Below are 13905 nucleotides of genomic sequence, written 5' to 3' on the forward strand. Positions count from 1 at the left end.
ATACGCGTATGGCACTGTTTCATACGCGAAATGTCAGAAATGCCCAGTAACCTGCAGAATTCGACACAGTCCAAAAACCCATTCGTTCCCACTCATACCAGTCTACGAAATTGAGTCCAAAAACCAGAAAAATGCATCTAACAGTGTACGAATTCATCCACAAACAATAGCATATGATTCTCTAACCAATTCTATTCATCATATCCTAATCTACCAGTTATTAGGGATTACAGTTCAACCCCAAATGATGAACACAGATGAATATTTCAGAAATTAGAATCAATCGACCAAACAATATTCCTAATCCACATTACTACTCATGACACGATAATAGAGATTAAATGGAGAGTCCCCCCTTACCTCAGATAAGAATTCTTGATCTTTGGTCTCTCCCTCTACAGATCTCCTTCAGTTCCTTGTGTTCTCAACCCTTTGCTCTTTCACGTTCTTTCTTCCTTCCCAGTTCCAAATGTTTATGAAAATAATATAATAATTTAGTAAAAAGGATTATAAAATTACCCTCCCTCTTTTACTAATTACTCATATGGCCCAAATGCCATAAACCATTATTTTCACAAAATCCCCAATAATTCTAATTATTAATTCAATAATCCAATTAAATTAATATTAAAATTATACGGGTGTTACAGTTTCTACTCTCTATATCATAATCACAAAAGCAACACTTTAAAGTATCTACCGGTATATTAATTCCTCTATACACCAAGCAATCCTTAGTCGGAATCTTATCAAGAAGAAATCTCCAACCAAACGTCTTAATTTTGAAAGGCACCTCCGCCTTCCAAACTAGCCCAAACACCCCATCATGTTTATTCGGCGGCCCAACCGGAATGAATCCTCTACCCAAAAAAGAGTAACAAGAAGCTACCGAGAAAATGCCATCACCGGATAAAGCCCAATGCACCTCATCTCTCCCCTCCCCCACACCACCAAAATCGGCCAACACCTCTCTCAACCGAACAATACCCTCCCTCACATTCCTCTCCGCCCATCTACTCGCGGGAATCCCAAAATCAACCCATCTCCAACCATCCTCTACCCACCCTCCCATGGTAGCAACCGAAACCCCTTTAAAAAACGAAGCCTCATATAACACCGGAAACTCATCACACAAAGAAAATCCTCTCCACCATTTGGCTTCCCAAAAAGGAGTTGTAAAACCTTTTTTCACCACCCACCTACATCCTTCAACAATAGGATCCCAACAAGAGGTCCTACCCATTTTCAAAAGATCCCTCCACCATAAAGAAGAAGAAGATGAAGAAGAAGTAAACGAAGAAACTTTATTATCAAACTTACCGTACACCAAAGAAGCTACATCGCCGTACCGAGCTTTCAAAACACTTAACCATAAAGACTCACGCCCATTCAAAATCCTCCACCTCCACTTCGAAAGGAGAGCATTATTAAAAACCGAAATATTTTTAACCCCAATTCCCCCTTTCTCAAAAGGAAGAATCACATCCCTCCAACTAACCCAATGTATCTTTCTCTTCTCCTCCACTCCTCCCCACAAAAAATTACTTTGAATCCTATTAACTTCTTTCACCACTTTCAAAGGCATCTTGTAAAACGACATCGTAAAAATAGCCAAAGAAGTGAGAATGGACTTCAAAAGCGTTATTCTCCCGCCCAAATTTAAGAAACGATGTTTCCAACTTCCTAACCGCTTCTTTAAATTAAGCACCAACGGCCTCCAAGTCGCCTCCTTTCTAGGATCGAAACCAACCGGAATACCAAGAAAATAAAAATTGCTTTCCTCCACTTTACAAGAGAGAAAAGAACCCGCGGCTTCCACAAAAGACTCCGTAGTATTGATTCCAATTAATTTGCTTTTATGAAAATTGATACCGAGACCCGACACAATCTCAAAAGCTCTTAAAACCCCCTTTATCGCCCTTATTTGCTTCCAAGATCCTTCCCCCACCAAAAGGGTGTCATCCGCAAATTGGAGAATATCCACCCGACAAGTGTTTTTAATTCTAAAGCTCTCAAATTCCCCAATTTCTATAGATTTCCTCACCAACCCCGCAAGACCCTCCGCCACCAAAACAAAAAGAAAAGGAGAAAGAGGATCTCCTTGTCTTAACCCTTTAAAAACACCAAAATCCTTCGTAGGACTTCCGTTGACAAGCACCGACATACTACTATTGAAAACCAACAATTCCATCCAACCCATCCATCTACTACCAAATCCCATTCTCTTCATCATATATCTCAAAAAACTCCAACTAACTTTATCATACGCCTTCTCAAAATCAACTTTAAACAACACACAATTTTTTCTTTCCTTCCTCGCATAATCCACCACCTCATTAGCCACCAACACACCATCCAAAAGGTATCTACCGGGCACAAAAGCATTTTGACAAGGAGAAATCACCGTATCAAGTACCCATTTTAACCTCCCCGCCAAAAGCTTTGCCACCACTTTGTACATGCAACCGACCAAACAAATGGGTCTATAATCGTCAAGAGATAGCGGGTTACTATTCTTCGGAATCAAAGATAAAAACGAGGAAGATATTGCCTTTGAGATTACATTGCCGGAATAGAAGTATTTGAAATAATTCACAAAATCATCTTTAATGATACTCCAACATTTCTTAACAAAAAGAAAAGAAAACCCATCCGGGCCCGGGCACCTATCCCCCCACAACTCCACACCGCCTCCTTTATCTCCTCTTCTAAAAACGGTTTTTCGAGACTCTCCGCCACCTCCTCATTAATACCCTTGAAATCAACGCCCTCCAACAAAGGTCTACTTTCCTCCACCTCGACAAATTTATCTTTAAAGTGCTTAAAGACCGAATCCCTCACTTCCTCCACCGTAACCGCCATTCCCTCCTCCGTAGCAATAGGACCTAAATGATTAAAACTTCTCTTCTCTTTCATGACCTTGTGGAAAAACCCACTATTAGCATCCCCATCTTTAATCCATCTCAACCTAGCTTTTTGTAGGAGCATATTTTCTTTTATTCTCAAGTTTCTCCAAATCTTACTAGAAGCCTCCCTCCTTAAATCAAGATTGGACTCAATAAAGTCCTCGGAAATATTCTCCAAGCAAACATCAACCGCATTCAAGTCCCTAACACCTTCTTCCATGTTCAACTCATACCTACCGAAGACCTCCCTATTCCACACCTTCAATTTATCCTTCAAAAGCCTAAGCTTTTCTTTAAGAACAAAATCACCCCTCCCATAAATTCTCATGTTCGCCCACTCCTCACGAAAGGCAAAAAGGAATCAAAAGAAAACCATTCATTATTGAATCTAAACGGTTTTGGACCCCAATTTGAATTATCCACCTCAAGCCAAATAGGACAATGGTCGGAAATATCCCTCTCACCAATCAATTGACCAATCACTCCCCACCTACTCACCACATTATCCGCCACAAGGAAACGATCAATTCTACTCATTGATTTTCCATCTCCACTATACCACGAGAAATTCTTCCCCTTACAAGGAACATCAACCAACAAACTTTTGTTAATGAACTCCGTAAATAATCCCATTTCAAGATTATTCACCACACCCGTTCTCCCTTTCCTCTCTTTTCTATCTTTAACCGCATTAAAATCCTCTCCAATGATCCACTCCCCGTCAACAAAAGACTCCTTCAATCTAAGAAGCTCGTTCCACAATAATCTCTTCTTAACCAAATCACAAGACGAGTAAACATTCACAACATAATAGCAATCACCCTTCCACAATACTTTAATACCTAAATAACCCTCTCCTTTGAAACTATTCACCACCTCCATTTTTCCCGCCTTCCACAAAATTAATAAACCACCCGACCTTCCCAAAGAATTAGAGAAAGAATACCCAATATCCGGTGAGACCCAAAAACTTCTCGCCACCTCCTCATTCAAAGATGTAATTTTCGTCTCTTGTAACAAAAAAATCTCCGCTTTGCCCCTCCTTATCACCTCATCAATTCTCCTCCTGTTTAGCGCACTAACGCCTCCTCTAATATTTAGAGACCCAATAATCATTGCAAACAACTTTTAAACCCCTTCCTTACCCCCTTTCTTCCATTCTCCAAGGTATTTATTCGGCTTTCCAATTTTTTCCTTCCCTTCGCATCTACCACTCCCAAAGCTACGATAGCCGATAGTATTTTATCGCCACTATCACCATCCAAGAACGCCCATTTTCTTTTATTACTCCTACAAATATCCGACTCCTCATTTTGTTGCCCATATTGGATTTTGTTATCAACAAACAAACCCTTACCCCTTCCTGCTATCACCGCCCCACTGCCAGCATCAAGACATTCCGACTTGCTCTCCTTTCTTTTATTCACTTCTACCTTCTTACTCCTACCTGCTAAGTTGACATCAGCCAAGCATTTAATCTTTAACTTTTTTTCTTTGACAGCCACCAAAGGATTCAAACTGCATTTGATAGGCGACTCCGATAAAGATCCTGGGAGCATGACCGCAGCATCTCTGCCTGGGCTAGGAACAATCCTTTTATGTTGTAAACTAAGCAAACTGTCAAACAGTCCCACAGAATCTAAACTGTTCTGCTGAACCGACACAGAATTAGCTGGGACTTGATTTACTGAGCACGACATACACGCATTAGGATTCGAGAAAAACCTCCCCTGTCCAATCTCCTCGACCTGTCCCAACTCTCCAATTCCATCAGCCCCTCACTTCACCGCCGAAATCTCCTCCGAGAATTCCACTATGCTATCCTTCGACACTACCCCCTCTAAATTAACAGAAACATTTTCAAAATATTCAATCGAATCTCCCCCCACAGACTTTTCATTATCCACCTGCATATCATTAACAGAAAAACCATCCGAGTCCAAAGACTCTCCACTAGGGTTTTGAGTTTGGCGGTTACCTGGGTTTGTTCTCATAGCGTCCAATTTGTCTTCTCGTATCATCAGAGTGAAATCATTACCGTCAATGTTGACAACCACCCTCTCTGGTATACTGACTTCTCTTTCCACACTAATCATAATCCTTGCGATGTCGTAGCTATCTTCATTTTCTGTTTGGGCATCCAGACAGATGAAGGAACCAAAACGTTCAGCCAGCTGCTTGAAGAAATCCACAGACCAAGCAACAACCGGAACTCCGAAAATGCTTATCCACACCACCTTGCTCGTATCAACCATGTCTTCCTTCCATATAGAAATATCTTTGAACCAACATTTCCACCACTTATCTCCGTCTCCGATCAAATCTGCAATAACACCACCTTCCGTCTCTTCTAGCAAAACAAGACTCCCACCCATCGGTGTTGCTTTTATGGTGAAGAAACCCTCCATCTCGAACTGGGTTTGTATGTTATACGCAGATCCTGGAACTTTAACGCGCCCCACAAACGCTTTGCTCAATCTTGTCCGCCTGTGTTCATCCACCTTAAACCCCCACTTCTCTATATCCTCCTTCGATGTTTCCCCCATCCTGTGCCTCTTCGCAACCACCTCAACATAACTTCTGTCATCCCTTTCCTTCGCGCTTACACCTATGAGCTGAGAAACAGACTGATGCTTTGCAAAAACCCGACCATTACTCTTGTTCCGAACTTCTGCCTCCCCCTCCCTTTTCGATCCCCTTTGAAATCGAGGAATATTCGCGTGAATCTTTTTCCCAAGTATCTGAACATTATCCAACCTCACCCCCAGCATCCTCTCATCCTCCACTTCAATGAATCTAGCGAAACCGAAACATTTTCCTAATTTGTTTCGTCTTGGTGAAATTGATACCTCCACCACTCTTCCAATACACCCAAACAGCTCGAAGAACTCCTTTGCTTTGGTTTGAACTGGAAATTCGGAAAAATAGAAAGAAGACACCTTTTTCGCACTGTTTCCCTGATTTTTGAGCCACCCACCCAAAGGGAAAGTATCCCAAACTGGCTTCAGATTCCTGAAGACCCTACTCCGCCGTACTTCCTGCCATCCTCCGCCCCAGTTTCCTTCTATCCGGCCACCGCTCATCGGCTAAAAGACAACACCCTAACCCTCTTCGTAGAGAGAGGTTAGAGCAAACAGGTTAGAGAGAGAAACAGACTAACTGTTTGATAACTTGTTATAAGATATATCTGAGAATGATGACTAAAGAATTTAATGATAATATTTTCTTTGCATGTGGTTAATAATGAAGAGAAATCTTTTTTCTTTTGTTTGAAATTTAAAACATTTAAAAGAAAGAAAAGAAAAATAGAGAAATATATATGAAGATGATTGTGATGGTTATGCCGAAGATGAGAAATGGATATTGAAATTGGCTAGTTTGTTATTGGACCAATACCAGAGATCACAAACAGTGGATTACAGGTGTTTATTGTAATAGCGTAGGAACTTTTAATTCTGTCTTTATTTTTTATTTTTAACTGCGTGGTTAGTAATCCTAGGGAGTGCAAGCCTGTTAATTGAATTAGAATAACTAATTACAAGATAAATATATGAATCTAATCACCTAAATGTGCCACACACACACCTTTAGGGTAACCTCTCATGTTCCCTTATTATTTGCTGCCTTGTTGCCTTATATGCCTTTAAAATAGTCAAGTCCCTCGATTCCGAGGATACCTAAAGCAAATGTTGCCCTCAGTTCATTCATCATCAATTTTGTCCCTCGATGTTGCCTCGGTAAATGATGATTTGTCCTAGTTGCTAAGGCATTCTCGCCTGTTTCCTAAAAGATTAAATGACTATTATATCCCTTAGACTACCTGCCTTCTTTATGGCAGGGTCAGTCTTTTGGCGAACGATAACTCCGATGACCCTTTACATCCAATAAAAGGACTTCCTACCCTCATATGGTATGGATAGCCCTGAAAAGCTAAAAGAACAAATTTTAAAACTTAAGGTAGTTGCTACTAATTGCTTGCTCTAAATTCAAAATCTTTTCCCACTCTTTTTCAAAATCAAATTCAAAAAGACTACGCTTATTTACAAGCTAAAGTTCTTCTTCAAAGTTTTTACTATTCACACACTACACTTCAAACATTTTTGAAAATAAAGTGAGCTAAGCAATTAAAAGCCCATGGATAACCATGGATACAAAGGGTGCTTGTACCTTCCCTTTGTATAACTTACCCCACGAACTCAAAATCTTTTAAAAGGTCTTTTTCTGTTCTTTTAGCCTTTCTTATTGGATAAAATAAAAGTCGGTGGCTACTCTTGCTATCCGCACATTTCTAAAAAGTCAGTTCTCCCACCGTATTACAGAACTGGCGACTCTGCTGGGGATACTTTCGAATAAAAAGAGGGGTTATCTTACAGTTTAGGATCACTTAATGTTTGTTTTGCTTGCTTTATTTTTTCAGGGTTGTTTTGGGAATTGAATGGAAGATGAATCTTATACCCGGATTCGAGTGCACCTTGAGATAGGAAGTGGCATAGTCATGGCAACCTCCTTCATGTATGTGGAGGATTGGTCAATATGAGAGTTCATGCTTAAGTTAGGCCTCTATGGGTGTTTGCATGCTTCTCTTGTATGAGGGAGGTTCGTGTGGATATCTGTGGGTGAGTCGGAGCTTAAGGACCTTTAGTTACCTTTAACCCATCTTGGACTTTAGGAACGTAGTGGGGGGGACTACTCTTGATGTATGTTGAGGGCATAGTCGCTACCCGATACTACAGCTCAGATAGGTTTTTTCTCAAAGTATCATTGCATGGTATGTATGTATCATATTCGGTGGTGCTTTAGAAGGACTGACAATTCTGGGTAACTTTGTAGAACCTGATGCTGATTTCATCCTTATCCTTAGAAGTACCTTTGGGGAAGGGTATCTCACCTGGTCAAACTCCATGCAAGCCTTTAAACCTAAGGACATTTGTGTGACTTACTTATGTGTGCTACTATCCATTCTATTTCCTTGTAGGATTTGCTTGTAGGACATTTTGTCCTTATTACCTTATGCTTTACCTATTGTATTACATTCGCATGACATCATGACATCATGACATCATAACATAGCATGTTAACTAACCCTTTCAAGGATCTTAGGGATTTAGGGTGCACAATTTCAGGTGCTCTTATCAAGAACTGAATTCCTAATCAAGGGGCAAGAGGATTTATTTTCCTCTAGCCATATGTCTTCCAATTCAGAGACACAGTACCTACCAAGGGGCAAAATGATTTATTTTCCTCTAGCCATGTACCTTCAAATTCAGAGGTATCCCGAATCAGAGGCGATGACCCACTCGATATGGTGAGCTTGATTCCCATAGAAGAACATCCAAAAGTCAGAGTTCTTCAAACAAAGATGCGACCAAATCATTTTCTAATGTTGCTAACTAAATTCTTTAAAGATCCTTGGAAACATTGCATTTGCATTTGCATTCATAACACTGCATAACAGGTTCCCGTCATAGGTCCATCCTCTCGCTGTTTATTTCAGCATCATGAATCTCGAGCAATCAGTCAGAGACTTTCAGGTTCAGAACGATCAGTTCCAAGAGATGATTCTTAACTTGGCCAAGGGGCAAGAAGAATTAAAGGCACTTCTAATCAAGAAGGAGAAGGATCAGCATAGGCAGCAAGGTGGTCAAGATAATCAGAAATCCAAACCTAAGCGATCATTTACTCTGTTGCACATGCCGCTGTCTCAAGTTCTGCAACAACTGCTCAATCAGAACTTAATAACCCAATTGCCTCCATATTCAGTTCCTCCCAGTCCGGCTCCTGGGCACAAGTCTAATGCAAGATGTGCTTATCACTCGGACAGTCATGGTCATAATACCGAAGATTGTGGACCATTGAAGCATAGGATTCAAGACTTAATTGACGATAAGATCATTGACTTCAACTCACCTGAAAAGCCTCATATGGCTGATGCTATGTACTACCAAAAAGGTCGTAATGAGCGCAACCTACCTGATGGGGCAGTTCCACAACAATGAAGCAAGCCAGGTGCACCTAGGAGCCAGTTCAAAAAGATCAATATGTCGGTGGCTCAAGCATTGTAACATTTGTTGAAGGCATAAATGATTACTATGAGGGATCCTCCTCAACACACCAACACTTCCTCTGCTAAACACAATCCAAACATGCGATGTGCCTACCATTCCAATAGTCTCGGGCACGATACCAATAGCTGCTGGGCATTAAAGATCAAGATCCAAGACATGATCGATGCTGGTGAAATTGAGTTCAATCCTCCTAAGACCCCTATGGTGATAACTGCTCTCATGCCTAATCATGACAAGGCTGATTAATGTCTAGAAGGATGGACTATTGGCTCATTAGCTTTACTTTCATTTGCAATTTCTATCCTGTTTGTTTAAACATTCGACTTATGATTGACATTATCTGTTTTAATAATCATCATCAGTGCATTGCATATGTTTGTCTTGAATAAATTATTTCGCTATCACTCATCTTAAATTGTGTCTTTACTTTGCATATGTTTTGTGATATTCAACTCCTGCTAAGCTGTAAGCCTTTTGAGGGAAGATGACGAAAACGATACCGCAACCTCATACAGTATATGCTTTTGAACGGACTATGCTGACGATGTACAGGCATTGTTTCAATTCCTAAATAGTGGAGATATTAGGATGTTAATCCCTAGTCAACCCCTTTGAGCCTAAGAAGCAGAAGTTTTTTTTCTCATATAGATTAAAACCCTTAATCATAACCTGGGGCAGGGTAGTTACTCAGTTAACTCAATTATACTAGTCGTTGTTTACACCAAATAATGATGGATTCCCGCAACCATTAAGGCAGACAGTCAATATCCACCAAAAAATAAAAATTGTCAAGTCAAAACCTATGAAGGAGACTTATCAAAAATCAAAACATCCCGCTGACTGTAATCTCAAAATAAACAGTTCAGACAAAAGTTAGGGATAACAAAATCAAGGTCAAAAAGAGGTTGCTAAAAATCCTCGACAAAAGAAGATATTACAAAAAGAAAATATTATAAAAAAGGATGACTGCCAGTCCAAATAAATTTCTAGTACTTTAACCATCATCAAACGTCGATGTTACGACTTCAAGTTCCGCTAGGACTTAAACGGAAAGTTAACTGAGCATAGGATCGAAGAACATCACGAAGATGGGGATGGGTACAAATAAACTTTGAGCCACTATCCTTTGTTTTTTAAACGGTGAACCAAGCCACGTTACAACCCTTGAAAGTCCTAACTGAAGCATGGTTAGTTCGAAAGCATACTGTCATAAAAAAGGTATCCTGACTCCTTAAGGTTTACCACAAATGCTGAGTTGATTTTTCGTCTCTACAAACATCACGTTTTTATAAACATCACGCTTTTACATCTCCCAATGTTTTTTTAAAAAAAAACAAGAGAGACATATGCATTGCATCTCATGAATTCATTATTAAACACCTTTGCTACATAATTTCAAATGTTAGCATCAGGAAGAATTTGCACAGGGCACGACTAATGACTAAAAGTCATCCCGACGGACGAAACCACTTCAGCAGCAACATATTTTACATCTGAATCAGTTGATTAGAACTCAATGAATACGAGAGGCATGACATGCTTTGTCCAATCAATCGGGGGCAATCAAGTCAAGATTCCAAGAATCTCTCAAGAATGCCAAACAGTTAGAGGAATGCACCCAAGTGGGTCCAAAGCTATTTCCCGATCATCCAGGGGCATCATCCTCAGTTTATGATTACTACGGGAAAGTCACCCATAGTATATATCTCAGAAGGTCCTCACAAGGCGAATATCTTCAAAGTCCCTACTAGTTGGGGCAAAGCTATGCAAGGCCTGTTTAACACTTCGATCAATACTCATTAGTGTGTCCCAATCAATACAAGTCCAGGAATGACAGTTACTATAAATATTGGGGGCAATGTTCAAGGCATCCATGCCTTCCCACAGAGTCGACTACACAAGATCATATCCTCACAGAGTAATCCTCAAGAAGATATATTCAAACGTTCTTGTCCCAAAAAGGACTTAGTTCCTCAACGGAGTTTACATCTTCGACATTGACGGTTCCCCGACACTTTTCTCTTCTCCAAACAAGGTTATTTATCTCTCTTATCCCCAGTCAGGGTACATCAGGATCAATCATTCAAATGGCTCTCATCCCCAAGCAGAAGTTAAAAAATCCCCAGCTGAGCATCCTCGAGCATGAAGCGGGAGTTCCTACTAAAAAGAAAGACATGTTAGACGCTGGCCTTAGGATCTAGAGGGGGGGTGAATAGATCTTAAACAGTTTTGCGGAATTAATTGAACTTTAAGCGGAAGTGATTCTGAATCGACTCGCGTCTATTCCGAACCACTATTGAAATGATTGTATATGTGTTAAAACCACTAACCAGCTTGAGATAAACGATAAGAGAATATGCTATAGAATCAATACGTCGCTCTATTGAAAATCAATTAACTTCTTATACGATGAACGACGTTTGCAATGCAGTAATGGTGAAAGAAGCAAAAACACAAACACTTGGTAATAATGATCAAATTGATGGTGATTCAATGTGTGATGGATTGTGATGTTTATATAAGTTCTTAATTCACAATCTTAACACTCGAATCGTTGATCAATTTGCTATTATAACCAAATATGAACAGAACGTAAATGAAAAGGTAAAAGCGACAAGAACACGATATTTGTTTAGGCAGTTCGTCGATCGTCCTCGCTACGACTACGTCTGCCCCCAATTCCAAACTGAAATTGGTAAATCTTTCATTAATGTTGAAAGTAGTATATACAAAGAAGATAACAAAGCGATAAACCATAAACCAATTATGTCGATCCTTTGAATCTTCTTCCCCCTTAATCTTGAGTCAGATCAAGGTTATCCAAGAGCGTCACGTGATCCCTTTTCTGCAGTGTCTTCAATTCCCTCGAACCCTTGTTCTTCAATCTTCACACTCAGATGATTCTTCTATGAACACTCTTGATAAAAACCCCCAAGAATTACCTATCTTGGATGGACAAAACCCACAGATTTTATTCACCAAAAACCCCACAAATCTTCACCCACTAGGAATCTTCAATTCCGTTCCATGGACGTTATCGAACTCGATCACTAACCCTCAACGCAAGAATGATTATGTGTAATTGTGTTGGAGATGACGAAGAACGAAGATGAGAAGCCTTTGTGTATCTTTCAGTCGTTGGTGTTGCAGTGAATAATTGAACCTTTGATAATATATATGATAGCTTAACAGTTGGAGATGAGAGAAACAGAATTTTTGGCATTCTTGATCAGTTAGGTCGACCTCTTGTAGTGCTTAGGTCGACCTAGCAGAGCTTGCAGAATTTTGCTCCCAGTTAGGTCGACCTGTTAAAGGAGTAGGTCGACCAGAATCCTCTTCAGATGCATTCTGGGGACATTTTCTCAGATTAGGTCGACCTAGTTGTTGTGTAGGTCGACCTAGCAGACTGATATGTAAATTTCTTCATTTTAGGTCGACCTAGATGATGTGTGAGTCGACCTAGCAGAAGTATATGGATTTTTCTCCATTTTAGGTCGACCTGGGTTGACAGTAGGTCGACCTAACTGCTGCTTTTTTGCATTCTTCTTGTTTTTCTTGTGTTGAGTCGACCTATATGCATAATAGGTCGACCTGTTCTGACATGAGTGATCAATGCTTGCTTTTCTTTGAGTTTTCTGCTTCCACCTTGTTGCTTGTATGCTTATTGAGTTTTCCATGAATCAAAAACATCTTTGTGATTGTAATCTTGTATTCACATACTCCCCCTTTTTGATGATGGCAAACCAGTAGTCGAAGCTTTGGTAGTAAGTGATAAAGACTCAACAAAGCTCCCCCGTACATTCAGCATCTATCTCTCAACAAGGCAATCTCTCAACAAAGCTCCCCCGTACACTCAGCATCTATCTCCCCCTTTGACAACATCAAAAAGAGATACAACGAAAATAGAAGAGTAACGAGAGAAACATAGATAAAATGCTAGCATTCATAATATAGAAAAGAAAAGGTAGATAGTGATAGCATGAGAATCAAATATGTTTAAAGGTGTATTAAAGATGAGACACATATATGAGCAAGAGAGATATATGTATGAAGTCACTATAAGCATGTTAATTGATAGCATATTATAGTATCAATAATATTTTTGGAAGTGAACCACAATTACGTTACCGCTTTTTCAATATGTAGGTGTCAACTTTGATGGCAGCCTTTAGTCAATGTGGAATGACGCCTGGCTTGATGATGAACTACCTTTACGCTAAGAGAAATGTTAGCAAAAAAAAATTTATAAAGTAAAGGAATAATATTAAGAGACAACAAACGTAATTAGCACAAATTAGAGATATCGAGTATCCCTAATTCCCTACGAATGTTGAAGTATTGCTCCGTTGCTAGAGGTTTGGTGAAGATGTCGGCTAGTTGCTTCTTGCTTTCTACATGTTCAAATGTAACGTCTCCTTTCTCTACATGATCTCGTAGGAAGTGATGTCTTATTTCAATATGCTTGGTACGTGAGTGTAAGACAAGATTTTTACTCAAGTTTATGGCCCTTGTGTTGTCGCACATGATAGGTATGCGATCAAGCTTAATACCAAAGTCAAGAAGTTGTTGCTTGAGCCATAATATTTGTGCACAGCAGCTTCCAGCAGCTACATATTCTGCCTCTTTCTCATCTTTGTCTAGAGTAGTGTTTGTTGCCATAGGTGTGTCAATTTCCTTCGCTTCACTCATTCCAAATCTTTTGAGCAGCTCCGTACAGTATTTAGTTTGATTCACAAACGTTCCATGACTGATTTGCTTGATTTGTAGGCCAAGGAAGAAATTTAGCTCACCCATGAGACTCATCTCAAATTCACTCTGCATAAGCTTAGAAAAATCTTTGACAAGTTTTGCATTAGTCGACCCAAATATAATATCATCTACATAAACTTGGACTAAGAGAACATCTTTATCTTTTCTTTTAATAAAGAGAGTAG

The 13905-nt window shown here is 39.8% G+C and overlaps 2 protein-coding genes across 2 annotated transcripts; both read right to left on the bottom strand.

Annotated features, from left to right (window-relative positions):
• Positions 1 to 3230: 3230 nt before the first annotated feature.
• LOC131648524 (uncharacterized) lies at positions 3231 to 4022 on the bottom strand. Its single transcript, XM_058918275.1, has one exon. The coding sequence runs from the start codon at positions 4020 to 4022 to the stop codon at positions 3231 to 3233; it is 792 nt and encodes a 263-aa protein (XP_058774258.1).
• A 662-nt stretch (positions 4023 to 4684) lies between these two features.
• LOC131648526 (uncharacterized) lies at positions 4685 to 5989 on the bottom strand. Its single transcript, XM_058918276.1, has one exon. It carries the CDS (start codon positions 5987 to 5989, stop codon positions 4685 to 4687), a length of 1305 nt encoding a protein of 434 aa, XP_058774259.1.
• Between the last annotated feature and the right edge of the window lie 7916 nt (positions 5990 to 13905).

The sequence above is a fragment of the Vicia villosa genome, linkage group LG2 (assembly GCF_029867415.1).
Source record: "Vicia villosa cultivar HV-30 ecotype Madison, WI linkage group LG2, Vvil1.0, whole genome shotgun sequence".
In the NCBI taxonomy this organism is placed as follows: Eukaryota; Viridiplantae; Streptophyta; class Magnoliopsida; order Fabales; family Fabaceae; genus Vicia; species Vicia villosa.

What these genes read in the sequence shown, in the direction of transcription:
- LOC131648524 (XM_058918275.1), bottom strand. Translation starts at nt 4,022, where the DNA reads ATGATTATTGGGTCTCTAAATATTAGAGGAGGCGTTAGTGCGCTAAAC.
- LOC131648526 (XM_058918276.1), bottom strand. Translation starts at nt 5,989, where the DNA reads ATGAGCGGTGGCCGGATAGAAGGAAACTGGGGCGGAGGATGGCAGGAA.